The sequence below is a fragment of the Octodon degus genome, unplaced genomic scaffold, assembly GCF_000260255.1.
Source record: "Octodon degus isolate 3935 unplaced genomic scaffold, OctDeg1.0 scaffold00006, whole genome shotgun sequence".
NCBI lineage: Eukaryota > Metazoa > Chordata > Mammalia > Rodentia > Octodontidae > Octodon > Octodon degus.
The window spans coordinates 32,919,394-32,946,387 of record NW_004524582.1 but is presented as its reverse complement, the minus strand read 5'-3'; the positions used below and the strand labels follow the sequence as shown (position 1 = coordinate 32,946,387).

At 51.5% G+C, this 26,994-nt stretch overlaps 1 protein-coding gene and 1 pseudogene across 8 annotated transcripts in view; one reads left to right on the top strand and one right to left on the bottom strand.

Annotated features, from left to right (window-relative positions):
• Nsd2 (nuclear receptor binding SET domain protein 2) overlaps positions 1–26,994 on the top strand; it is a 60,674-nt gene that overhangs the window by 29,854 nt on the left and 3,826 nt on the right. For 2 of the 8 annotated variants that reach the window (XM_023700142.1, XM_004624617.2), the window contains exons 8-20: positions 747–871; positions 10,624–10,755; positions 11,498–11,621; positions 12,041–12,241; positions 12,945–13,124; positions 13,408–13,564; positions 13,699–13,904; positions 15,548–15,651; positions 15,922–16,191; positions 17,107–17,223; positions 24,239–24,380; positions 24,579–24,685; positions 25,495–25,699. In XM_023700142.1, the coding sequence (XP_023555910.1) occupies positions 747–871; positions 10,624–10,755; positions 11,498–11,621; positions 12,041–12,241; positions 12,945–13,124; positions 13,408–13,564; positions 13,699–13,904; positions 15,548–15,651; positions 15,922–16,191; positions 17,107–17,223; positions 24,239–24,380; positions 24,579–24,685; positions 25,495–25,699 (2,070 nt within the window). Of the gene's footprint in view, positions 1–746; positions 872–3,238; positions 3,950–10,623; positions 10,756–11,497; positions 11,622–12,040; positions 12,242–12,944; positions 13,125–13,407; positions 13,565–13,698; positions 13,905–15,547; positions 15,652–15,921; positions 16,192–17,106; positions 17,224–18,312; positions 18,503–18,838; positions 18,925–18,951; positions 19,270–24,238; positions 24,381–24,578; positions 24,686–25,494; positions 25,700–26,994 lie in introns of those variants that run through there. The other 6 variants (XM_023700156.1, XM_023700150.1, XM_023700160.1 and 3 more) reach the window with 6 other exon arrangements.
• Positions 20,471–20,788, bottom strand: LOC105743174 (annotated as a pseudogene).

Genomic DNA, 26,994 nt, shown 5'->3' with positions numbered 1-26,994 from the left:
ATTCAAACCAGAAGCTTAGATTTCTTAGTGATGATAGTAGTTGTTGCTATTAATTGGTCTACTCTGTCTGGATGTGTATCAGCTAAGAGCAGAAGTCATGTTTAGTGTATCAACTCATTGCTTAAAGAAATAAGCTTAAAATGTTTATGGAAAATAACTATCAAAACAATAAAGGAGCACTCAGACCCACTGTACTTTTCATTATTTATCTTGTTGAGATACCTGGATAGCTTATCAAAGAAGGCTGACCCTCTCCAACTCTGGCTTAGAAGGAAATCTCTGGAGAGGGGCTGGTGTGAAGCCTGGTAAGGCTGTTTCCCAGGCCTTGGATGAAGTACTGTGCTGAAATGTGAAAGTTGACTGGATATTTGATGATACAAAGGGATTGTTATTTTTAAGTATAATAGTTGGCATTGCTATTCTAAAACTTTGTTTTAGAGGTACACACTGAACTTTCTGGGTGAAATGCTGGGTGTTTGGTTCAGCGTAGCCAGGTGGGAGGATGGGGAAGTGGCAGCAGGCATGGGGGCCGCGTTGGCCCTGGGCTGGTGGTGTGAGCCCACAGAGGGAGTGGACACTCACTGTGCCGCCTGCTTGCTCTCATTTGCGTTCAGAACTCAGAAGATTGATCTGTAGGGTTTCACTTACTTGAGGGATAATTTTAAAGCAGTAAAGAAGTAAAGATTTTAAAAAACAGATATGAGGGTTTAGGATTTTCAACTTTATAAAACAAAATTATTTTACAGTGACAAAAAATCTATCTGATGCGTGCAAACCCCTGAAGAAGCGAAATCGGGCTCCTGCAGCAGCGTCCTCCACTCTTGGGTTTAGCAAAAGTTCGTCTCCTTCTGCATCTGTAACTGAGAACGAGGTAAAACCATGATGATAATGATTCTGTGGTGCTCCACAAGGGCTGTGATGGCTCAAGTTCAGTGTGAGTGAAGCTTAGGCTTAGCATAACATTGGTGTCCTCCATAGGTGGAGGTGAGCTTAGGTCTTAACTGTCTAAAATTCACGAAAAAGAACATGTGCACCTTGTTAGTCTACTTGGGTATTTTGACTGTAAGCACACAGACTGTGTATGTAAATGTACGGCCTTCACTCTTGATGCAGTTTAATTGTTCTTGCAGTGCGTTTGCTGTAGTGTGTTCTGAATCTCTCCTGCTCTGGTCTCTCACATGAACCAGTCCACTCTGGTTCTCACAGAATGCGTAGTGTCGCCTGGGCTGACACTGCTCACTGTGCACCCTAAACCATGCGGGAAGTGGGCTCACAGGGGCATGAGGGAAGCCAGAGGTTTTTTGATCCCCAAAGTGCTCTGTGCCTTTGGTCCTTTGAATTCTAGTATACTCAGCACTGGAGTATGGAGGCCCTTTCAGCTCCCATTGGACCATGACTCCTGCTTTCAGACTTGCTGAGTCCAGGGTAGCAGAGCAGTGGCTCTCTTGCGGCTGTTGCTGCCACAAAAGTGGTGTAATGGCTAGCTGGCATTACCAAATCAGCAGTCAGCCACCAAAGACAAGTGTGGTGCTTTGTGTCCCAAAGGTAGTTTGTTACCATGATTTTGGTGGCTACCTTCATAGAGCTTACTTTCAGTTCAAATTCCTTATTATCGTGATCCCATGGTTTTGTGTTTTTCCCTTGTGGACGCGAGCCTTGTTTTCATGATACCTGTGAGGTGGTGGTGATCTTGGGCTTCGTTGGAGCCTGGTAGTGAGATGGATGGACAGGCCCCTCCTTCTCTGGGTGCGGGCAGCACTTCTGGCCTGGACTTGCCATGGTCCCTAGTGGGTCCCTAGTGGGGATGCCTTGGCTCTTTCCTCCCTTTGGGGCTGGGCCTGCCAGTGAGTGAGTCTGAGACCTGGCCAGCCTGCTGGGGCACCCTGAGAACTTTCCAGTCCCCACTCTGAACCTCAGCAATGGTGTCATTCTACCCTGATTCTCTCTCGGGATTTCCTTGCCAACTCACACCAGCTCAGTCTTGGTCAGAAGTGTCACACAGGAGAGCTGGGGTGGGCATGCAGTTCGCCATGTGTAGATGATACAGTGTTTCTCACATTGCGACACAAGCAGTTCTTCACTGAGCTTTTATCCAGGCACTTACTGCAATATGAAAAGACAAATTTTAAACAATTTTCCCTCAGATTAGTATTCTAAAGATTAAATGAGAAGTTGTCTGCAGTTCCAAATAAGAACATTACAAATAAAAGTTTAGTTCTGTAGACCTTTTTACCTAGGTTAGTGTTTATACATATTTTTTTAATGATGTTTTCCTTGCATCATACTTGGTTCACTCACCGATTGAGATTTTCTAAGACACCAGAGAAAGAAAGCACCAAGGCTGTCATGGTCTTTTCTGTTGTCCCCGATGATCAGGGCTGTGTAGGAAAGGCGAGCACAGTGAGGGCGGAGGTGACAGCAGCTGGGTTGGTCAAGTATGACTGCTGCTCAGCTGGGAACGTGGAACGCCTTAGAGTATCACAGTCATTAGGCTGACTCTGGCTACAACTGCTGAGAACTGCAGAGTGGTAGTGGCCAAGTGCGTTTGTACTGTGGATGCAGCACATTAAATCCTTACACCTTCCTGTATTTGGAAGGTGGCACACAGACCCTTCAATTGCATAGTCCTTGTATAAAATCTTTCAAATTACCAGGTCTTCTCCATTTGGCTGCTCTTGTGTGGCTTATATCAAATCTCTATAGAGTTTCTTTTTACAGAATTCTCCTGTCCAACATTGTAGGTGAACAGGTAGGATACCATGTACCAGCTCTGCGGGAGCACAGGTAGTGTCCATAACGTGGCACGCTGTGCCTGGAGCACATGGGCAGAGTGCGGCTGCCTGCGACACCTGGAGCCCGTGGGCCAGCTCAGGTGTGACGGCGGCTGTCTGAGGGCTGGACTGGCCCTCCTTGGGCTCCCTCAGCCTGTGCATGCTTATGTATGGCTTTCTTTGCCTTACACTCGATTGAAAAAAATAGGGGTTCCCATAGGGCTGGTGTTCCAAGACACTTTAGGTCTTGTGGTTTAAATTCTTGAAAAAATGTTTATGTGATAAATTTATACTGGAATAATTGATTACATGGTACTACATCACCCTAACCAAGAGACTAGATTAAACTTACACACTTGCATGACAAAAGCCCTGTGAAGGAATTAATGTGATTTAAGTGTTTGTAACTTCATTTCTTATTCCTTTAGTAGAGCAAATTCTTATTTTTTTGCCTTCACTGGTAACAGCTTTTATGGGAGCCCACATCAGTCAAGTTGGACTTGAACCCAGCTGCCCTGTACTGCACTTAGAATGATGTAATGTCCCAAGATGTCTGCGGCAGGTGGCGCATCATCGTACACACTAAGTGACATTTCTATCACAATCATTTTATGGAAGATGTGTGATAATCTGTTTTTACTGGTATTAATAAACACATACAATGAAGAAAACAGATAACAAATTTTAAGACCAAGGTAAGATACCTACTCAAGGTCATTTAATCAATCACATTCATCTCATGATAGCAACACATTCATATTCCAGTGATTAATGTAGATTTCAAGTTGAGAAGGAGGCTGCTCCCTGGGGGCTGCCAGCACCGAGACAGGCACCCACGGAAGGGGCCGCCCTGTTAGAGGTCGTTTTCCCCTCTAGTTCATAACTTACTCAATTTTTGTGGAGAAGTGTCAGCTTCTGTTCCTAGAGAAACAAACAACAAACAGCACACATGAAGGGGCCCTCATCAACTATTCTCATTGCCAATTAAATGTATTCAGTACTGTAGATATTAAACTAATTTCCAACATAAAAGGCAAGAGGAGTTTTGAGTCTGTCCTTTTTTACTAAACAGTTTTACTATAACACTAGTCACAGTACATTTTTAGGGAAATACGCTATTTCCAGTATCATTGTGAACCATTCAACTCTCAACTCGGTGACTGATGTCTAGGAGACACCATGACCAGGCTATTTACGCCAGCCACTTCATCACTTGCTTTCGTAGAGCATCAGCACCCTGTGCTGTCATGGGCTCGCTCAGGTGCCAGCCGTGGCTCGAGCCCGCGGTCTGCCTGAGCACACAGGAGGAAAGGCTCCACTTGCCTCAGCTTGAGAAGCGGAGCTCGCGCTGCTCGCGGGCCATGGCCAGCAGACACCTCCGATGTGTCCGACCGTGATGAAAGTTCCGACTAGCCCTTCTGCTCCAAACCATTAAGTAATGGACCGCATGTAAGCACTTAGGGCGCCCGGCGCCTTGCGACGGCTCAGTGGTTTGCTTTTGTGACAGTTGTGGTTATGACAATAAAAAATAAAGTTGCCATCATTCCATTTTTATCCAAAAGTACAACTTTTACTTTGGCATGAGAAGTGACCTTTACTGCATCATGCATGTGGAAATGAAGTAAACCCAGTAGGGGTGGAACCCTGGATCGGTTTTTGTGCCACAGTCCCAAGCTGGACACTGTGGCTGTGGGCTGGCAGGTGGCCCTCAATGGCCTGGGAACAGTAGATCATACTTCTAAAGGAGATGAGGGAACTCAGCTATATTTAACAGTCTCAAGAATGATTGCTAAATTTAAAAATATAACAAAAAAATGATATAAAAATGGTCCTGGTTCAATAAATGATCTCCTGAAGTAAAGATGCTAGCCTGAAAGTCTCTGGGCCAAAATGAGGGGTTTTGTTAGGGTGCGATGAATTTGGGGATGGCAGCGACCAGCATGTACAGACACATCAGGAGGCAGTGCCACCCTGCATGAAGAGACAAGGACTCAGGATGACTTGCGTGCTGCCCACAGCGCAGCACAGTGCCGCTAGCGTCCTCTGAACTCAGGGGAAGTGAAGAGATAAGGCTGGGAATGGGCAGTATTCCTCTCTGCCCGGGGAGGGAGACTTGTCACTGAAGACATTGGAAGGTGGTCAAGTAGGCAGGGACAGGGATACCTGATGGTCTTCAGTGACTGCGCAGCTTCACAGGTGGTACAGTTGTCCTGCTTCAAAGGCCAGACGTGGCTCCCTTGTAGAGGAGCTAAGTCCCTGAGGGTCAGCTCCTTTTTGACCTCTGAAGAGCAGAGTGGAAAGGGGTTACTGCCCCCAAGGCCTTCAGAAGGAGCAAGAGCTTCTCTTGCCAGCAGTACAAACATTCATTACATTATGAATTTAGCATGGAATTCCTTTGTTTCCTAAAACATTGTAGCAACCAGACATGTTTAGCTTTCAGATGTTTGAACTGTCCCTTTGGAGATGAGTTTTGCTCATGTCACACATAAATCACTTTAATGGTCCTATTTGACTTTCTTCAAACATCATTCATGTACCTTGTTGGCCTGGCAAGGGGCGTAGCTGTCTTGTATAAGCTTGAGGCATTTGAGAGGTACATACTTGTTGGAATGTGTGGACATGTAGGCTGTAGCAGTTCTAGAAGTGCAAGCCCTCCGTTGTCCAGTGAGTGTGTGTTGGGATAGAGGCCTGAGAGCTGTGGGCCATGGCATCCTTAAGACCCTTCCAGACTGCTGCCTGCTGGTGGGCCTTTCTTTTGAGCCAACGAAAGGCTGGCTGGCCTTCTCCATGCACGAGGCTCAAGGGGTGCGGTGGCCCCTCAGAACTCTCCTCAGTACTTGTTGTATCTGTATTTCCCGACTAAAAAGAGTAACTCCAGTGCTTTTTAAAAGGGTGTTCCTGAAAACCAACAAGAAGCCTAAGTGAGGTTGTGCAATGAGGAAGCAGAGGTTATGGAACCTAGAGCAGGGGCCTGTGCTGTGCAGGAAGGGGTCCTGCCCCTTTCCACTCAGGGGCAGCCTGCTCTGACAGGAGAGGAGGGGAATGCATCCTAGAGGTGTCTGACTGGCTCATGCAGAAGCACAGGAGGCTTGGACTGGGGCTGTGCCCCACTGGAAGCTCGCTGAGAAAGCAGGCCATTTCCTTCATGGTGGGACACAGCAGAGGAAGGGCAGGGAGGTGGGGCAAGGCCCTCAGCTGTCAGCAGGGGTTTGCCATTCTCACAGTCCCTTAGCTTGGTAGTGGTGGGTGAGCCTGGTATCCACTGAGGGTCTGTCACAGCAACGCCCTGAAAAGAGGAGAACTTAGGGCTGTAAGTTAGCATCTAGCTGCCCAAGCAAAAACCTTGTCCACAGGTGTGTGTGAGATGAAAGGGTCACTGCCTGGTGGAGGTCTCGCAAGAGGCAAGACCAAGTGGTGATGCTGCCTATACCTGTGAGCTCCATGTCCTTGGGCACTGAGCGGGGGACCGGGTGAGTCTGATGCCCACGGGATGCCCTGCACCCTGGCGTGCCTGTCTGGTAGTGCAGACAGGTGATATGCAAGGCCTGTAGGGCCTGGCAGGTGTCACCAACCCTGAGCAGACTGCCTCTCCCACAGTCCGCGCTTTGCACTTACCCAGCTGGGCAGGCTTCTCTGCAGCCACCAGGGGCAGCCCTGTGGACTCGGGGTGAAGTTTGTGGCCCTGGATGCTTTCACAGTCAATAGTTTTGTTACCTTGGGTCTTGATATTGAGGAGCAAAAGTAATTGCTGGAGACTGCTGTTTATCTTTGACATGGCAGTCTTTAGCTGGAGGAGCTGCAACACCATTGCTTTAGAAGGGCTTTCCAGGCTGGCTCTTAAGAGCTGTGGCTGCCTCTTGCAGGCACCTAAAGTTATTTCTCCTCCTTTGAAGAAATATACTGACTCTCCCATATGTTGTAGGGCTTTTGGTAAATGCAGGGGGTTCTGGTCCCCTTAGGCACTGTCTTGATTGTTCTGCCTAGGACATTAGAAGTATCACTAATTTACCTGCCAGTGGTGGGCTGTGGACTGTTCTCAGCACAGAACAGGATGCATGTGTTCGTCTTCCTTGTCCAGGGAAGGGGAGGGGCATATGTACCAGCCAAGGCATCCCTATCACCAGGCCCTGCGTGTCATGTGGGTGTCACTGTCTGGCCTTGTGCTGGCCCCACACTTATGGTCTTCTGGCCTGTGTGAAGTTGCCAGGCTTTGCCAGTATTCTAAAGCATGCTCCTAGCCTGTGAGCAGCGATGGGTGTGGGCCCGCAGCATGAGTGGAAGGTGGCCCATGGGGGTCCTCAGGCCTCCATGTCCAGGCGAGGGCGTGCAGGCTGTGGTACAGCTCCCTCTCCTGGGGGTTGCTACCCAGGACACAGAGGAGACATGCTTGGCGTGGTAGGACACCTACAGACTTGCTTTACCTTGGAGAAGGGCAGGCCAAGAGCTGAAAGGAGCAGCCATGTGGCCACGGATGCCCTGGTCCTTGCTGCCCCCCGGGTGGCCCGACTGCCCAGAAGCTCGCTGAGAGCAGAAGAAGGAGTGGAGCCGTGGTGCCCTGTGCACTTGGCTCTGCGTCCTCGGGATCTCCCCCACCCGGCATAGCATGCAGGGCAGTGAGGAGGGCTCTGTGCTGTGCAGCTTGGAAGGGCCGTTCGTAGAGAGATTATTTCAAACTCTAGCATTTTAGCTGATGAATGACTTATTTTAAAACTATTTTCATTCTTCTCTAACATTTCACTGTGATGTTAACTTGGAGACCTGTTTGAGAGTAGTCTTTGGATTTAAAACTCATTAAATCTGCTGAGCACAGGATTCTTACTTGTAAATCTAAAATACTCTGTGAAAAGTACTTCTGCTAACCAGTTCTTCCTTTAAAAATCGTAACTTACAATGCAAAGAATGTCAGTCTATAGAAATATTTATTGTTCAAGGTCTGTAATTGTATTTCAAAATTGATGTAGTATTTAACTTGTGAGAGGATTTGTTTTGTCAAAAATTAAAAACTTGCTGTGTATCAGAGCACAGGCAAGGGTATGCAGGTGACCTGGTGGCACCCTGAGCCAGCCCGACAGCCACGCTGTGCAGGCGGTTGGTTGGAATATGCTCACTGGTCACACTGTTTGGTGATGGCATCTTGAGAGTCCTTGCCCCCAAAGGAATGTATTTGAAGGCACACAGGTAGCGTGGTCCAGTCACATGCTGCTGAGAGCAGAGAAAGTATTTTCAGACCTAAGAAAATTTGTAAAAGTCAGGAACTAAGCTGCTTGGAGATCTGCTGCTAGTGTGGCCTTGGCGGGTGGGATGTGCTGGGAAAGTTGTGACAGTCTGTGTCCAGTCTGTCACCACACTCTCCTTTCCCCACATGTACCCTGTTGGACATGGAATAGGGCAGAGATGTTGCAGGCTGAGCCCTGAATGCTGGGACCATATGGGGCCATGTCACCTCCACAGGGGCGTCTCCGAGTGAGTCTGCACACCCAGTGTGCACAGAGGTGGAGCTACAGCCCGAGTGAGGAGCCTGGGCTGCTCTGGTGGGTCCTGCCAGGTCGCACCCAGGGGCCCCAACCTGGCCAGGTGTCTGTCGCTGGTTTGTGGGGAGGGCAGTGGGGGTGAAAGGGGTCTTGTGCACTGTGTCATGGACTGTGATATTGTAAGGTCTGTGTTCTGTATGTGGATCTCAGACCCAACCAGGAAACACGCCTCACGTGTGTCGTCACATTTATATTTCCTTTCAAAGTATGTATTCCATGTTTATCTCCTCAAAGCAGACTTTGTTAATTTAGGAAATTTCTCCAAGTGGAGACGTGCTGACTTTCTGTAAATCTTAAATAAAAGGTGCTGTTCCTTCCTCAAACCCAGGACTGGTTTGTGTTTTCTGTCTTTCTCTCCTCTCTCTCTCTCTCTGTCTCTGTCTCCTCTCTCTCCTCTCCTCTCCTCTCCTCTCCTCTCTTCTCTCTCCTCTTTTCTCCTCTCTCCTCTCTTCTCTCCTCTCTCTCTTCAGCTTGGAAATGTGTTCTAGCCCCACTAAGGGAGGCACGGGGTTGGTGGATGGAGTGCAGGTCTCTCTTCCCTTGGCCCTGACGAGGCCCTTCTTTGGGCCTGGCTTCCTGAGTCAGGCAGGTGGGTCGCCAGCGGCGAGTGGTTGCTGACCGTGTATCTCCAGCTTCCTGATTTCCGAGACTCTGCCCCTCCCACTCCAGTCTCACTTCAGAAGTGCTCAGACCCCTGGCTGTGACATTATCTGATAAATTTGGGGTGTGATCTCAGCCTTTTAAGCTGCCTCTTTCTAGATAGTGATGTTGAGGAAGTGGGGGAGGTAAACTGCTGGGTGAGGGATGGGCAGTGGGCCCTGCAGTTCCACTATCAGCCACTGGTGACAGCTGTAGCTGACAGCTTTAGTCTAGTACTGGTTCACTTTTTTATTTATTCTTTCATGTGTTTAGTACAGGATCTCACTACACAGATCAGGCTCCTAGTGATTCTCCTGTTTTCAGCCTCCCAAGCGCTGGGATTACAGGTGTGTGCCACCATGCCCAGCCTCAGTCATCTCAGCGCGCCCTGGGGGCGGAGCCGGCACTGCATGCAAGGGGTCAATCCCTGGTCTCCGTGTCTGCCTAAGCAGGCCCTTTAGTCCCCTGAGCTGTTTGGCCGGCTCTCTAGTACTGGTTCAAGCTGTCCCCATCTTTCTGCCGAGGGACAAACAATGAGTTTACAAGGCCACTGTTTCAACAGACCATTGTCATGAGATGTGTCTAATAGGACAAGGACAGTGGTCCTTGTTGGCTTCACGACTCCACGGCCCTCAGGAAACCAGCCCCTTCACCGTCAGGTTCTAAAAAAACTCTAGGCTTTTTGTTGTTGTTGTTGTTGTTGTTGTTGTTGTTGTTGTTGCACTGTTCCCTATAATTTCGGTGTGCTAAATCTGGGAAAGGCTTACGAACAAGTCTCCAGAAGTGGCCAGCTTTTGTTTTTATTTTTTTAATATGGCACAATGTCACAATCTAGCTTTGTACTTGTTAACGAACAAGGCTGTAGCATCATTACTTACGGTGTGATCAGTGAGGTGGACAGCAAATGTCACTTGATTTTCCTTTCCATCTCCAAAAGTCAGTTTTTAACACTTAGCTAATGTCAAATAAGAATCAAAACTTTAGATAGGAAAGTTTTGGCTCGACTCCTTTCCTTGTGTATTATTACTTGCTTGTCAAGTGAAGGCAAAGACACACTTCCACCAGGGGAGGCCTCAGCCCCATCCTATGTCCTGAGCCTCGGCTGCTCCCTGTCCCGGCTCTCTCCTGGCCTTCTCCTTAGACCCTGTGCTCCCAGCACAGGCACATGACCTTCGCTTCCTGTGGCGCAGCAGTGGGAGGAGGAGATGAGTCAGGCTGGTTGGAGTGGGTCTACATGATGTCCCCACCTCCCTCCTGTCAGGACCGCAGGAACATCTTCCCCAGGGCCTGGTCTCTGCTGCTGGGAGTCAGCCAGCATGGTGCCTTACGCTTGGGCACCTCACCTGTCTCTTTAAAATGCATTTGGTGTTTGGACCTGAACAGAGTAGGTAAGAAGGGGCAGCTTCTCAATCCCAGAGCCCACCTCTGCACACCAGGTGGAGCAGACTGGTCTTCCTGAGTGTCTGCCTTTGAAGGCTTCGCCTCATATAGATGTGTGTAGACTGAAAAGTCCGCTTCTGAGCTCTGCACAGCTCTGGTGACGTGTTGCACTGCGCAAAGCGAGTGGGTGCTGTGTCCACAACAGGTCTAGGAGCTGGGGCTGGGTGGGCCATGTCTCTGAGGACACAGCTTCCACTGCTTTCTGTGACAAGTGAACCGCCGCCCACCTCCTTCTTCCCCAGGTCTCAGACAGCCCAGGAGATGAGCCCTCGGAGTCGCCCTACGAAAGTGCTGATGAAACACAGACTGAAGTGTCCATCTCGTCTAAAAAATCTGAACGAGGAGTGGCAGCCAAAAAGGAGTATGTGTGTCAGGTGAGGGGTGACAGCTCCTAACCTCTCTGTGAGGTGTCTGTCTCAAACCCTAGGGATGCAGAGTGAGGCTCCCAGTGAGCATCCTGTCCCCCAGCCTCCTCCAGCCTCCTCTGCTCCAGGGTCTGTGTTGGAGGCCGAGCTGCCATCAGAGTCCTGGTTCACACGTGACCCCTCCCCTGTAGACCAGTCATACCGAGAGCCAGCAGTGTGAGGCGCCTGCTCTGAGTGGTTCCATGCTAACATCTGCTGGGTGGGTGAGGCCTGCGCTAAGTTGTCACCTGACCGCTGACCAGCGAATAGCAGCGCTTGGCAGTTGGGGACTTGGCCACCTGCTGCAGACCACTCGCCTGTGTGCCTCATCCCATGCCCTGCTGGTGGGCTCTATGGACTGGTGGGTAGGTGTGCTGCCCATCAGCCTGGCCCCCGCCGGGCCATGGGAGGCCTGCCCTTTCCTGAGTGTGCTGTGGGTTCCCTGGTCTCCATGTCTGACCTAATGTTTCTGCAGCACATGCTTCAAGGTTTGGGCCATGTTTGCTCGCCTCACTGAGGATGGGCTCCATCCTGTGACAGTGGCTGACTCTCCCAGCTGCATTGGTCTTGGGCTCTGTGAGGCCTGGAATTCCGTGTGCACAGGTGGTCACATGCTGTGAGCCGAAGAGCAGATTTCCAGCATGCACGCAGCACCGGACAGTCCCCTTGGGAAGGGAAGGGCATGGGCTGATGGCCCCCTCTGTGCCCACAGGTATGCGAGAAGACAGGCAGCCTCCTGCTGTGTGAAGGCCCGTGCTGCGGAGCCTTCCATCCCTCCTGCCTCGGGCTTCCCCGCAGACCTGAGGGGAGGTTCACCTGCAGTGAGTGCGCCTCAGGCAAGTGAGCCTCTGAGATGCTTCCCTACTGCTCCGCTCCTCTCCTCCCCCAGTTGTGCTCTCCACCAGGGGGCAAGACTGTTGCCCTGCTCATCCTGCGTGCCCAGTGTGGGCCCTGCTGCCTCCATGTCGGGTCACGGGTTGTAGTGGGAGCGTGTGCACGCATTCCCCACCTGGGGGCTGGGAGTACACTGGGAGTCCCTGCCAGGCCGCCAGAGAGCGGGTCTGCCCTGTGGCTGTGCGCAGCCTGCAGAGTGCCCTTTTCCAGCTCTTGCCAGCCACAGCATGATAGCCTTTGGTGGCCGGCTATTCTAAGGAAGGCAACAGCTGGGGACACAGCCAGCTGCCTCTAGGAGAAAGGCAGAGCTGGGGCCCAGAGCTGTAGTCTCACCTGTCCCCGATTTTTAACCATGTATTAGGGATCCACTCATGCTTCGTGTGCAAGGAGAGCAAGGCAGAGGTGAAGCGCTGTGTCGTGACCCAGTGTGGCAAATTCTACCATGAGGCCTGTGTGAAGAAGTACCCGCTCACCGTGTTTGAGAGCCGGGGCTTTCGCTGCCCCCTCCATAGTTGCGTGAGCTGCCATGCCTCCAACCCATCAAACCCTCGGCCCTCAAAAGGTATGGATATGGTGGGTAGTGGAGGGTGGCTCCCAGGAGGGTGGCTTGGTGCCCGCTGGGTTTGTTGCCACAGGGACAAACTGATGTTCTAGAGCGGTTCCCCTTGCTCTGCTGACCGGACACAGGTCAGCCAGGGCTTTTCCATGACACAGGCCCTCCTTCAGTCCTCCCTGCTCTTTACCCCAGATAGCATCTTCAGGATCCTTAGTTCTGAGAGGGCCCTCTGCAAACTGTTCTGATGAGTCCTGTTTGCTCTGGTTTTAGGGTCTTTCACAAACAAGGAAAACATGGTGAGGTCATACTTCATCTCCATGATTTAAGAGTAGCTGTGTGGGGTCGGAGAGGGCAGGTTCTGGGTACCTCTTGGTGCCGTGGCTTTTGCACTAGTGGTGGTTTTGTCTGTGTCTGGCATGGTGCAGCTGCCATTTGGTAGGGAGAGGATGGTGATGCTGTGAAGAGTCAGTGGTGCATGTGCTCATGCCAGTGTCCGGGCTGAGCATGCTGGTTGGCCGTTCTGTAGAGTGTGATGTCTCAGGTGCCTGTGCATCTTCATGGACAGTTTGAAGCACCTTTGCCTGGATGAGAGGGACTGTGATCAGACGCCTCCAGGCTGCCCCATGGTTGCCTTCCCGCTGTCTTAGGCACCGCAGTTTCTGTGGAAGGTGGCAGCGTCTGGGTCTCAGGGTACGCTTCTCATCCTCAGGTAAAATGATGCGGTGTGTGCGCTGCCCAGTGGCCTACCACGGAGGGGATGCGTGTCTGGCAGCAGGCTGCGCAGTGATCGCTTCGCACAGCATCATCTGCACGGCCCACTTCACTGCTCGGAAAGGGAAGCGGCACCATAGCCACGTCAACGTGAGCTGGTGCTTCGTGTGCTCTAAAGGTGAGGCCGCACCCCTGCCACATGGCCCTACGCGGTGCGCCAGGAGTTCGAGGGCCATCCGTGCATGCAGGTCGTAGTTCCTGTCCCCACCATCCGGGCGGGGTCCACGTACTCCCTTGGGAGCACTTGGTGGTTTCTCACCATAATCGCTGCACAGGCTGTGCGCTGCGCACTTCAGGTCACGTGCTAGTACACGGTGGATGGCTGTCTCCTGCCCAGGGCTTCCAGGCGAGGCTGGGCTGCGCAGCCTGGCACCCCGGGCTCAGCGTCGCCTCCTTTGCAGGGGGAAGCCTCCTGTGCTGCGAAGCCTGCCCGGCAGCCTTCCACCCTGACTGCCTGAACATTGACATGCCCGATGGCAGCTGGTTCTGCAACGACTGCAGGGCTGGGAAGAAGCTGCACTTCCAGGATATCATTTGGGTCAAACTTGGGAACTACAGGTGTGGAGAAGAGTCCTGTGCTTTTTACGTCTGTGTTCACATGTCTTTGTTTCACTTTACAGTGCTTAAAGTATTGAAATGATTGTCGCTCTCTCTGAAGAGTCTGTGAATCCTGTTTTTAATATTTATAATAGATGGTGGCCGGCAGAAGTTTGCCATCCCAAAAATGTTCCCCCAAATATTCAGAAAATGAAGCACGAGATTGGAGAATTCCCTGTGTTTTTCTTTGGGTCTAAAGATTATTACTGGACGCATCAGGCACGAGTGTTCCCGTACATGGAGGGGGACCGGGGCAGCCGCTACCATGGGGTCAGAGGCATCGGAAGAGTCTTCAAAAATGGTATGGAGATTTCCCAGTAAAGTGGAACAGCATTCTTGGATGCCTTTTGTGAATCCTGACTTGGGCTCTTTTGAAATTTGATCTTTGTAGAACATGCTTTTACTTTCAAATTCTACTTGTGCTTTTAAATTAGAAAAAAGTTTATGGACTGATTTTTTTAATTTTTAAATTTTTGTTTTTAGGGAAGGGTCTACAGGGTGTTCAGGGTCTCACTACTAGATTGGACTTGTAGTGATACACCTGTTTACAGCCTCCCAAGAGCTGGGATTACAGGCGCACGCCACCATGCCCAGTCTCAGTTGCCATCTCAGCATGCCTGGGGGGATTGAACCCCATGTTCCTGCACCCACTTGCTTTAATCCACTGAGCTATTTGGCCAGCCCTGATCTATTCTTTGAGGCATAGAAAAAGATACTCTGTTTAATAATTTTTGTAAAAAAAATTTTTTTTTTGTAGTTTTGTTTTGTGATTCATTAGAGTACAGTAAAGCTGTCTAGGAGACTGCTGGGAGCCAGCTGCAGGTGTTCTCCAAAGCTGGCCTTTGTGTGGGAGGGAGCTTTGCTGGCATCTCCTGTGTCTGGCCTTGTGCCCCAGCCTCCAGTGGCTGCCTTTGGCTTCTGCATACACAGCTGGGCCTGGGTGCCATGTTTGGCATTTGGGGCTGCTCAGCAAGGTGTGTGAGCTTTGGTTCTGCATCTGGGCTGGCAGCCACAAGGAGTGAAGGTGGTTGAGGCTGGCTGATGACCCAGGAAGGAGACAGGATGGAGATGTGGCTTCATTGAGAGAGGACTTAGTGTTTACCCCTAGGAGAGAATGGTGCGCACAGTAGGGCAAGCCCCAGGCACACACGGGCTCCTGGGTTCAGCTAGGGGCCTAGGTGTGTGTGCATGTGGGGCACAGTCGCGAAAACTGCCAGGTCTGTGCTGCCAGGAGCTCTCCTTTGTGGCCTCTTGTGTTCAGGAGTCTGAGTAAGAACAGGTTGTCAGGAAGAGATACTTGTCAGTTACTAAAAAGAAGGATCATGACAGGGTAGCCTGCTGGGCTTGGTGCCACAGTCACTGCTGAAGGCTTGGGCTCCTGACCCTGGAGACCAGACTCATTTGGGCCAGGCCCACAGCTTGGGCCAGCTGCAGGGTAGGCCGGCACTGATGGGCCCTAGGCCCAGGTGGCTTTTAGTATCCTTGCTGCCTGTTCACCTCCCACAGCCCCTTCTTTGTGCTTTTTCTTTCTTTCTTTCTGGAGATTGAACTCAGGTCCTTGAGCTTGCCAGGCAAGTGATTATTCGACTGAGCTATCTCTCCGGCCCCACAGCTCCTTCTTCGGAGCATGGGCCATTTTATCTTGTCTTGGGCTGTTGCCTCCTGAGCAGTGACACTAGTACCCTGTGATGGTCACCAGAAACCTATCCTGGGGCCATCTTTGTGCCAGTACTTGAGGGTCACCCAAATGACCCTGGAGTGTGGCTCTGTTTGCAGCATTCTGCCCATTGAAAACACCGTCCTCAACAGTGTTCTGTAACCTGTAGCTTCAAGGAGACCAGAAATTGAACTTAGCAGTGAAGGTTTAGAGGAAGCTGCTAAGATTTAAAGCTTAGAAGTTTTCATTTACTCAAATATTTTCCTCATATTTCATTGATGTTTTAGCATTGCAAGAAGCTGAAGCTCGTTTTCGTGAAGTGAAACTTCAAAGGGAAGCCCGGGAAACACAGGAAAGCGAGCGCAAGCCCCCACCCTACAAGCACATCAAGGTGATACACAGGGCTGTGTGTGCGCATGTGCATTTGTGCATACGCTTCTGCTCTTGGCTAGAACCACTCGTCTGCACAAAATCAGTTCTTGCTCAAAAAGACGAACACTGAGATAAAATAATGGGGTTAGCCCCTCTGTCCGGGGCGCCCACCAAGGGCTGGCCCAGGCTGCTGTGGGATCTGCCAGTCAGGCAAGAGTGGTGCATGGGCATCTGGAAGGCTGTGTTAGTGTGGGACCAAGACAGCAGACAGCTCCCTTTTCTCCTGCAGGTGAATAAGCCTTACGGGAAAGTCCAGATCTACACTGCCGATATCTCGGAAATCCCGAAGTGTAACTGTAAGCCCACAGATGAGAATCCCTGTGGCTTTGACTCAGAGTGTTTGAACAGGATGCTGATGTTTGAGTGCCACCCGCAGGTGTGTCCCGCGGGTGAATACTGCCAGAATCAGTGCTTCACCAAGCGCCAGTACCCGGAGACCAAGATCATCAAGACAGATGGCAAAGGGTGGGGCCTGGTGGCCAAGCGGGACATCAGAAAGGTGTGTGCTTTGTCCCTTCTCCCCACCACTAAGAAATTAGAGTTTGTAGTTCTCTAGGTTTGCTTATTGTCCCTTTGCATTCGTGTGAGAATGGTATCTTTAAAGCTCGTTTTTCCATTGAATTATTACAATTGAATATTTAAAATGTTACGTGAGAGATCTGTCAAAGTTAATACTCAGAAGTTCCCTTGAAGCACATCTAAAGTCAGAGCTGTGATGGTTTTTATAAAATGGAAAGATTTACACAGCAACCATTTCTGTAGACACCACACTGTGGTGTCTCAGTGCTCAGGAGCATAAGGGGGCCCTGTTTTTAAGGGTGAGCCCAGTGTCATCCAGAGAGAAGCTGTTAGTGAACACTAGCAAGCCTGACAGCCTGCCTCCGCCTTCAGACTGAATTAGCATAGACACAGATGGAACTGCTAGTCTTGATGTAGCGTGCCCCTGACATGTGTGGCACGGCCTGGGGCAGGAGGTCTCCACCCACAGCTCCGTATCCAGGGTGCAGTCCGTGGCCCAGTCCCATCTGTGGCAAAAGACACCGTGTGGAGATGCCCTTCACAGCCCTGCTGCTCTCCCTCCTCAGTTGTCGGTCATCACACTTGCTGCAGAGCCCATCAAGTTCTTTGTGACCTGCATCTAAGGTGACTGTGGACACTGGGCTGTCAGACATCTCCTAGGAGATGAGGTCCCAGAGGAGGCAGGGTTGGATGCTGCTGTTTCAGGAGTACTTGAGCATAGTTTCTGTTCTCAGCCTTACTAATGAAGTGCCTGTGTCCTCTGAACTTCCTTGAAGGGCAGGGCCTTTTGGGAGCCACCCCAAGCACTGGGGGCACATGTACCCCTCTTCTGGCAGGCAGTGCTGAGCTGTCGGCATGCTCCTCGCGGTTACTGTCATCTTCCTGTGACCTCTAGGGGGAGTTTGTGAATGAGTATGTCGGTGAGCTGATCGATGAGGAGGAGTGTATGGCGAGGATCAAGTATGCCCATGAGAACGACATCACGCACTTCTACATGCTCACCATAGACAAGGTAATGGGCCGTCCTCCCCGCCCACTCCTGCTCGGGGCCCTGAGGGTCATGTGGGGCGCTCCCGGCAGTGTGGTGGTGTTCATCCGCCTTGCCTCCGGAGTGCTTTCCCCAAGCATCTGGGAGTTTTTCCTGTGGGCACGGGTCTTTCAGTAGGGCTGACTGTCTCAGCAGAGAACCAACCAAGAGCTGCACATGTCCAGGCCATGAGTGCAGGTGAACGTGCAGCACTGTATATTGTTAGCCCATTTTGTCTGTAGGTTCAAAATCTTTTTTTTTTTTTTTTTTAATGTATTTATGTATACAGGGTCTACAGGGTTTCACTATGTAGACTTGTAGTAATTCTGTTTTCAGCCTCACAATTATTGGGATTACAGGCACACACCACCACGCTCAGTCTCAATCGCCATCTCAGTGTGCCCCCAGGGGTGGGTCTGGCATGGCATGCGGGGGATCAAATCCCAGCTGCTGTGCTCTGCTTAAGTGGGCGCTTTAGTCTACTGAGCTAGCTGACTGGCCCTTGAAATCTTTTTGAATAAAACAACTGGGTGAGAAGCATGGGTCCCGGAGCTGGAGAGTTGGCTCTCTCAGCACGTGGCCGGCCACTGACCCGGCCTTCTGTAGATGGTGCCGGCACGCAGCGAGCAGTGAGCAGGGCTTCTGAGGTCAGAGTCACCAGAAATGGCACAAGAACTCCTGAGCAACCCCATGGGAAGCTGTGACTGCCCTGCTCAGGGTGACAGCTGAGGAGGCTGCATTCCTGTGTAGCTAGGAAAGCTCTTAGATCCTGGAGCTAGGGCAGCTCCCAAGTCAGGGAGGCCACATGTTTGGGGGCCACGGGATGTGGACTGGAAGCATCGCTGATCAGCAGAAGGTTTAGATAGAAATTTTGCTTGGTTTGTATAGGAACTGTGAGTTGGCGTAGTCCAGGTCTTTTGGCAACTCTGGGGTCTGCGTCACGGTGGCTCCAGTCCTTGGCATTACAGCTCCTGTGGGCTCCTGGCTGCCTCCTCAGCATTTGGGGCTCACAGCCCCTGGTGGCTCTCTGGTGTTCTTCCTGCAGCTTCAGCTGCTTCTTTGGGCCCTCTTCAGGCTACTGCAGGTCTGTTGGGTGCCACGCTCGATGGCCTCCTCTGCCTCCAGTCCTGCCTGTGCCCATCAGCTGCTGCTGCTCTCTACGCCACTGCAGGCTCCTGGCCCTCATGTGACCAGCTCTTGTGTGTGCAGCCTGCTAGGTGCACAGTGCTGGAGACAAGAATCAGGCATAGGTAGCAGGAGCCCAAGCGAGGCTGTGGGGCACACTCCAGGACGCCACCTCCTGGGGTGTGAGGAGGGCCACTCAGAGAGCAAGCACAAGGAGCAAGCGCAACCTGCATGTGGTTTTATATTTCTTGTGGACTGTTTGAAGATTCTCAGAGCAGTGACAGAGGGAGCAGTCAGCTGGAATGGGTGTGCACCTCCCGCTTGTGCAGCTGGGGCAGCTGCAGCCATCCCAGGTGCTGCGCACACCAGGCAGCCCCAGCCTGCAGCAGTGCAGAGGGTGGTGGCTCTGCTGTGGCACCTCCTTCTGCTCCAGCAGGCTCTTCTCACCACTGGCTTCATCTTCCTCTGCCTCTAGGAGCCAGACATGAAGCAGGGGACTTCTGAGGCAGCTGCGGAGTAGGGAAGGGGTGAATGCACCTGCCTGGGGAGGTGTGGGCTGGCTCGAGAAGACCCCAGTTTTCTCCTCAGGCTGAGCCTCAGCGTGGAGATAGCTGGCAGCAGTCAGAAACAGCAGGAGACACCCTGCACCCAGCAAGCCCAAGGGGAAAGGAGCACCTGATTTCCAGAGTCAGCGTGGTACTAGATTGAACTCACCAGTTTTTAATTAACAAATCCCAAGGCCTGCAAAGAAGTGGAGAGGTATAGACATTCAAAGAAGAAAAACCAACAGAAACTGTCTCCATGCAAGTCGTCTCGGCAGTGAGCCCTAGTCCTTCGCCCTGACCCACATTCCCAGCCCTTTTTATTTTGAGATGAGGTCTGGCTGAGTTGCTCAGTCTTAGTTCACACTTGGGATCTTCTTGACTCGGCTTCACAGAGTGCTAGAATTATAGTTGTGTGCCACCATGCCCAGCTTAGACAAAGATTTTAAAAAGAAACTGTTTCAAAGAACCAGCTTCAAAGAACTGCTCAGAAAACCAAGGAGGATTTAGAGAAAGTCAAGAAATCTGTGTACTGGGGAAACGGCAGTTTTGCTGAAGAGACAGAAAACCAGATATTTCAGAGCCAAGAAATGACAGGAACCAAAACGAAAATTTCTCTAGAGAGACCTAGAAGCAGACTTTTTTTTGGACCTTTTGAGCAAAGATCTCGTTGGTCAGAAGTTCAGGCTGGCCTTGACACACTGTGTAGCCCATGCTGACCTTAAATTTGCAGGGAGTGATCTTCCTGTCTCAGCTTCCCTAGCACTGGGCTTATGGGCATGTGCCACCCTGCCCAGCTCAGAAGCGGATTTGGGTAGGCCCAAGTCAGTGATAGGACAGTGGGAATTGTCAGGCCTGAGGAGCAGAAAGAGAAACAATGATTGTGCCCCTACGGGGTGTATAGAATACTGCCATGTGTTTGTGGGAGTGCCTGTGGGGAACAGAGAAAGCAGCAGAGGCCATGTAAAGAGATACTGGTGGAAGGCTTCTCCGCGGGGGCAGTGAGTGAGAACAGGCCCTCAGGAGTCTGAGTGAGCTCAGACGCAACTGCTGAAAACCAGAGCTGAAGAGAGGTCTCAGAAGCAGCGAGATAGATGAGCCTTGTCCCATGCAGGGACCTTGTGAAGGTGGTCGTAGGTTTTGCCAAGCAGACAGGCTGGAGGCCCTGCCAGCGTGTGCAGAGTGGAGGGCTGTGTGGGGAAGCAGCAGCCAGGCAGTGGGCCCCTCGCCTGCAGAGCCCATCTGCAGTTTCAGAAGTGAGGGGGAGGTGGAGACAGGGCCAGGCAAATACAGCAAGGATGCTGGCCACACGACCTCTGCGGGCAGTGCCCAGGGTCGGCGAGGCTCCTGCTGGCAGTGCACAGGAAGGGTGTGCTGGCTGGTGCAGAGCCCGCCTGCGGGAACACACGGGAACAGTTACTGTGGGAGTCATTGGGAGCTTCGTTTTTGCTTGTTTCTAATATGATATAATGTATAAATACATTTTTTTTTCTTTTTACTGGTGAAGACTGCTTTATTGGTGACAATTAGTACAAGTCAATAAATATTGATCCCCAAAGAAAAGCTCAGTTGTTTATCATATTACTGATCCAGAGAGCCAACTGGAACTGAGCCTCGTAACTTCTGAATTGCCTGAAATCGTTCCGGCTTCTTGGGAAAGATGCCGTAGCCAGCTGGTATATGGCATACGCCGTTCTGCCCGCTGTGAGAGTGGTAGTGGCGCTGTACAAGAGGGCATCAGCTACCCTCTTGGGATGCCATTGTAGTCCTGAGTCCTGAAAAAGCTTTCGTTTCTGTGCAACTTTGTTTTCAAAATGCCTGCGTGAAGCAGTGCTGATGGTCCTCTGAGAAAGCTGTCAGAGAGCCAGCAGATTCCACAGCATCTTGCTGGGTTACAGCCCACCAGCCGGATGTGCGACCACCAGGAACAAAGCCGAGGCCGAGGTCGGATATAAATACATTTTTAAAGAAAGGCAGTATAAAGCTACTGTTGTAACTTAGTGTTAAAACTCTACCTTTAGTTTTCTAAACTAATACATTTGAAAACAAAGAGCTTAAACAGTAGGTGAAGATGTCATTTTGTGACAGCACTGGTTGTAGAAATACAAAAGTAAGCAGCCAGTATGGGAAACAGGTGCTTCAAAAAGTTAGAAAATGTCCAGATGTGGAGGCACACATCTGTAATCATAGCTCCTGTAGAGGCTGAGGCAGGGGTGTTTTAAGTTTGAGGTCATTCTGGGCAGTTAGTGACTGTGGCTCAGACTAAAAAATAAAAAGGAAAAAGGCTGTAGATGTAGCTCAACAGTAAAATGCTCTGGGTTCAGTCTCCAGTACCATGAAAAAAGAAAACTACCATAACATTACCATGTGATCCAGCAGCTCCATTTCTGGATGCACACAAACAGGATGTGTGAAACAGAAGGCCTTAAGGAAGGGTTCATACTGGCATTCCAGCCAGCACTAAACTGTGGAAGAAGCAAGTGTCCAAGCAGTGAGCAGGTCAGCCCACTGTGGCTTATCTACACAGTTGACTACTAGCAAAGGACCTGGGTTGTGCAGGAGGATACCATGCCACATGAAGACTAGCTGAGGGCCAAGGAGATGGCTCAGTGGAATAAGCGCTTCCCTGGCAAGCGCAAGGGCCTGAGTTCAATCCCCGGTTCTGGAAAAAAAAAAAAAAGCAGCTGGACACAGGCAACTCGTGTGGATCCCACTGTGTGAAGCATTCAGCACTCAGAGGGTGGGAGAGATGTCACGGACACAGGCTTTGCTTCCTCACATGAATCTGGGCGTCACTATACTGCACAGCTTATGAATGTTTTGTTGTTTTGATTCCAGGAATCAAACCAGAGCCTCACACTGGGCAGGCAGGTGCTGTGTAGCTGAGCTACATCCCTGACCCCTGAATATGTTCATTATCATTGAATTGTATACTTCAAATGGTTATGGTGGTAAACTTAGTGTTAGATTTGTTTTATAACAAAAATTAGGGGAAAACTCATTGAAATTTATTTATTTATTTGGCACAGGGTCTCGCTATGCAGCTTGAACTGGTAGTGATCTTCCTGTCTCAGCCTCACTGCACTGGGATTACGGGTGTGCACCAGCACGCCTGAGTTCTAGGGGCGGCACAGCATATGGTACCAGGGATCAAACTCGGGTCCTTGTTCTTGCCATTGAAATTAACCTAGAGAATGAGTTAAGAAAAACCATATCTATAGAGAAAATTACTGAAGTAGAAAATGCATTAAACAAATCATCTAGAGGGGCTGGGGAGATGGCTCAGTGGAATAAGCACTTCCCTGGCAAGCACAAGGGCCTGAGTTCAATCCCCAGTTCAGCCAAAAAAAAAGAAAAGAAGAAAAAAAGAAAAAAGAAATGATCTAGAATAGAGCACAATAAAATAAGAAGATGAAAAGAGTTTTTACAGCTTTCATCTATCTTTAAAACTGAAAAAAGATGTTTTAAAGTTTTAAAGTCTCTCATTAAAAGAGACTGAGACCCAGGAAATAGAAATGTTTAGTGGATGCCCCAGATGGAAAGACAGGAAGTGGGCGAGGGCATGTGGGAAAACCTGTGGGGGTGTCTTCCTGTGCTGATGGAAAGGGTCAGGTTTTGAGCAAGGCATGTGAAAATCTGTACCTAGCTGTGCTGTTAGACAAAACCCCAAGAAGCTCCAAAGACCACCAAGATATAAAAAACAAAAAAAGCAGCGAGAAGAGCACCCCCTAGAGATAAGGCAGTGCTAGGCCAGAGAGCTCGAGGTCCGGGAGCACGTGGAGAAGCTGTCCAGCAGCTGAGCCCGGCCTGGGGGGCCTGCTGGTACCACTTGGGCGGACACTGTTAGCGTTGTTTAGCTGGAGGAAGAAGAAAGGAGATGCTGGGGGTAGAAAAAGTTGAACTTCAGAAGTGAAGTGTGAGCTCCCGAAAGGAGTAGTGAGTGAGCAGCCACCACTGAGTAAGTCAGGGCGTGCGGAGGGAGAGGCTGTCAGCTGCCTGGCATGTTCGGCTGAGGGCGCAGGGACATGAGAAGGTGTTGGTTAGGCGGGAGGATGAGTGCCTCAGGCCGCGCTCTCGAGGCCAAGCCCGACAACAGGGACGCCTGGCCTTAGATACAAAGCGCTCACTGACCATTGCAGCAAGTATAAACCATGGGGAAGTCAGCCCAGGCTGACCCTGCGGTTCTGCGTCTGTGTGAAGGCCAAGAAAGGCTTTACCGACTCTAGATGTCCCCAAGTGTGCATGTGAAAACTGAGCAATGAAGAGCAGAAATGCAGGACCAACTTTCCACTCGTTAAAGGGCTCCCGGGCCCCAGTCAGCCTGGAGAGGGCGAGGCAGGACCAGCCGAGGTGGGGAAGGGGCACAGAGGAGAAGACACGAGTGACAGAGAAGGGTCCTGTATGCCAGGCGTGAGGGCACCTGCCTGGACAAAGAGCAGTGCGTGAGCGCAGCAGACCATGCCTTGTGCGCTCACTGGGGCAGAGCTGGGCCACTCTGCTGCCGGGGTGGGGCCCGTGGGCCGTCCCTGCGCCGCCTGGGCCGGGGTCCAGCAGCAGACGCCATGCGTGTGTGTGGTGTTCCCAAGACTCCGTACTGCTGACAGCGTGACCCTGGCCCGTCGTCAGCGCTCGTGTACTTCGGCAGAGCTGCTACATCCTAACGTCGTTGCTCTGCCATCACAGCAGGCCAGTGGCAGTGGGCTGTGGTGTCCCCCGGAAGTGTCCGGGGCTGTAGTCGGTGCCTGCTCACTCCCGAGTGTCGTGTGCTGGGGCTGTGTGTGAGGTTTGCCCCAGCACCTCACTCCTGTCATCCGTGTGACCTGGGCCTCCCAGGGTGAGGCAGGCCATGCTGTGACTTACCTTCTTCCTGTCTGTGGACTGTGTTGTCCTCTGGTTTGGGCCACAGTAGGCGTTTGCCATTTTCCTTGTACGCATGTGCACTGCTGTGCTGTCCTTCGTGACCTGTGGTTCTGCTGTCACAACCTCCTGGCCAGCGTGGCGCCAGGGCTGTGGATTTGGCTCTGTTTCCCCGCTGTTGGAACTTGAATGCCTGCCTCCTGCCTGTTGCTCTGACTGGTTGTGGGGATTGGCGGTGGCTCTGATGTTGACCCATTTGCAGCACTCACTTGGTACCAGCCCCTCCTGTGGTCCCAGCCCTCCCTCCATGGGTGAGAGATGGGGCCTGGTTGGGGGTGGCTGTTCGGGGGCATGCAGGATGCAGATTTCCCGGCAGCAGTGACTGCTCATCATCATCGTTGTAGGTAACCATTTGCCCGCAGTTACGGCTGCTTCGAGCTGAGTGATTAATGCAATTGACTGCCCCCCCCCCATAGGACCGTATAATCGATGCCGGGCCCAAAGGAAACTATTCTCGGTTTATGAACCACAGCTGCCAGCCCAACTGTGAGACCCTCAAGTGGACAGTGAATGGGGACACCCGCGTGGGCCTGTTTGCTGTGTGTGACATTCCTGCAGGTGCGGCATTGGGGGCTGTGGGGGTTATGGCTGGGCTGGAGGGCTCAGGGTGACTCAGAAGCTCTTCAGATGTTCTCAGAGTAGAGGTGGCTGGGGTGCATAGGACAGCAGGTGCGTGTTTGTAGGCTGGCTGAGCTCCCTTCCGTAGTAAGCAGGAGTAATCATTTCCGGTGATGTGTTGGTCTCCTCTTTTCCCAGGGACAGAGCTGACTTTTAATTACAACCTTGATTGTTTGGGCAATGAGAAAACAGTCTGTCGGTGTGGAGCCTCCAACTGCAGCGGGTTCCTCGGGGACAGGCCAAAGGTAGCGTCGCCTCAATGTGACTGTCCACAAGACCCACATGCCTCGTAGCTGTCAGTGGCCATACAGACATTAGGAAGATGTGTCATTCATTTAGGGATGGTGGCCTCCTCCAAGCAGACACACTGCTGTGACAGGCAGGGCCTAGCCCTCCCAGGGCTGGCTTCCCGTGGCTTCCACAGCAGAGGTGCAGGTTCAGCTTGAACGCCAGCAGCGGGGTCGGGATGGCCAGGTCATGCTCCCCAAAGGCTCTTCAGGCCTCCATGCCCATGGCAGTATCCTGCAGTCCATGGAACCCTCTTTCCTGAGACCACTGGTCACACTTGCCCTTACCCTGGCTATATCTGTGGTGACGGTTTCCTTTTTTGTTTTGTGTTTATTTTTTGAGACAGGGTCTTGCTGTGTACCTCAGGTTGGCCTTGGATTCACTATGTGGCCCAGACTGGGCTCAAATTCACAGCGATCTTCCTGCCTCAGCCTCCTGAGTGTTGGAATCACAGATGTGCTCCACCACACCCAGTCCTGTTTCTAAATAAGGTCTAATTTCAAGGTTCTAGGAGGGACACAGTATGGGGAGACCCCTGTACCGTGGTGGTGCCCCAGGCTGTGGCAGGCCACCCTGAGCAGTGGCCGTCCCCACCTCCTCCTGCTCTCCGAGGGCTCCATGGCGCTCAAGGTCAGGGCTTGCTGGAGGAGCAGGCGCTTTCTGCACAGCAGAGCGCTCAGCTGCGTGCTGGAGCCCTGAAGTGTGCCGTGACTGCCTCTGTGTGCATCACTCCTTAACACGAACTGTGTTGAACTCTTGATTCCAGACCTCAGCATCCCTTTCTTCAGAGGAAAAGGGCAAAAAGACCAAGAAGAAAAGCAGGAGGCGCAGAACCAAGGGGGAGTGGAGGAGGCAGTCAGAGGACGAGTGCTTCCGCTGTGGCGACGGTGGGCAGCTGGTGCTGTGCGACCGCAAGCTCTGCACCAAGGCCTACCACCTGTCCTGCCTGGGCCTGCGCAAGCGGCCCTTCGGTAGGTGCTGGCTGCCGTCTCCTCGGGCCCCCTGCTCGCTGGCGCTCTCTCCTGCTGCCCAGGCCGGGGCTGCTGCTGCTGCAGCCGCGAGGCTGGAGGAGTTGTGCAGCGGGGCTGGGGAGGGCACCCCTCAGCAGCATGTGCCTCTCCCCCCGCCCCAGATGGCAGGTGCACTGGGATGAGGGACATCGCAGCGAATTGCAGCTCTAATCTCAGAAGATAGTTACTGTTGTTATGTGTTACGGAGATGAAACGCAGGGCTTTTGCACTGAGCTCCATCCCCAGAGTTTTTCAAGACAGGGGCTCCCAAGTTGCTAAATGGCTGTAGGACAGTCCAAACTTGGGCTCCTCCAGCCTCATTAACCCGGAGTGCTGGGATTAATGACCAGCGAGTACCACCGTGCCTTTTTTTTTTTTTAATTTTGTGTGTGTGTGTGTGTGTGTGTGTGTGTGTGTGTGTGTGTGTGTGTCCAGCTCAGCCCACCAGGGGGCGCAGCTGGCTGGCATGTGGTGCTGGGGGATTGAACCGTGGTCGCCTGTACTTTGCTAAGCTTGTTCTAAGTAGGTGCTTCAGACCACTGAGCCATCTCACCAGCCCAAACTTCACTTTACTTTTTTTTTTTTTTTGGTGGAACTAGGGATTGAACTCAGGCCCTTGCACTTGCCAGGGAAGTGCTTATCCTCCTGAGCCATCTCCCTGGCCCCCGTGCCTGCTTTTAGAAGAGAGTCTAATTGCTGGGCATGGTGACGCATGCCTGTAATCACAGCACTCGGGAGTCTGAAGCAGGAGCATCGCTGCGAGTTGGAGGCCAGTCTGGGCTACATAGTGAGCTCAAGGCCAGCCTGAACTGCAGAGAGAGACCCTGTCTCAAAAAGACACACACACACACAAAAGAGTAACAAGAAGAGAATCTAAGAGGCCCTGACCCAAGGACAAACAAAAGTGGTAAAAAAAATTTTTTTTCTTTCTTTCTTTTCTTTTTTTAAATGTATTTGCTACAGGGTCTCACTATGCAGCTCGGACTCATAGTGATCCTCCTGTTCTCAGCCTCCCCATCGTTGGCATTCCAGGTGTGTGCCACCATGCCCAGGTCTCTGGCCCGGCCAGTGCAGCATGAGGTGCTAGGGATGCGCTTGCCTAAGTAGGCACTTAGTTTGCCGAGCTATCTCGCTGGCCCGTATGAATCATTCTTTAAAGCACATTTCCCCGCTGCCCATGGGAAAGGATAACAAACCAGAGTTTACAGGCGACAGAATCTTTCCTGGTGAGATGGTTGCTCCTCACAAGATAGAGA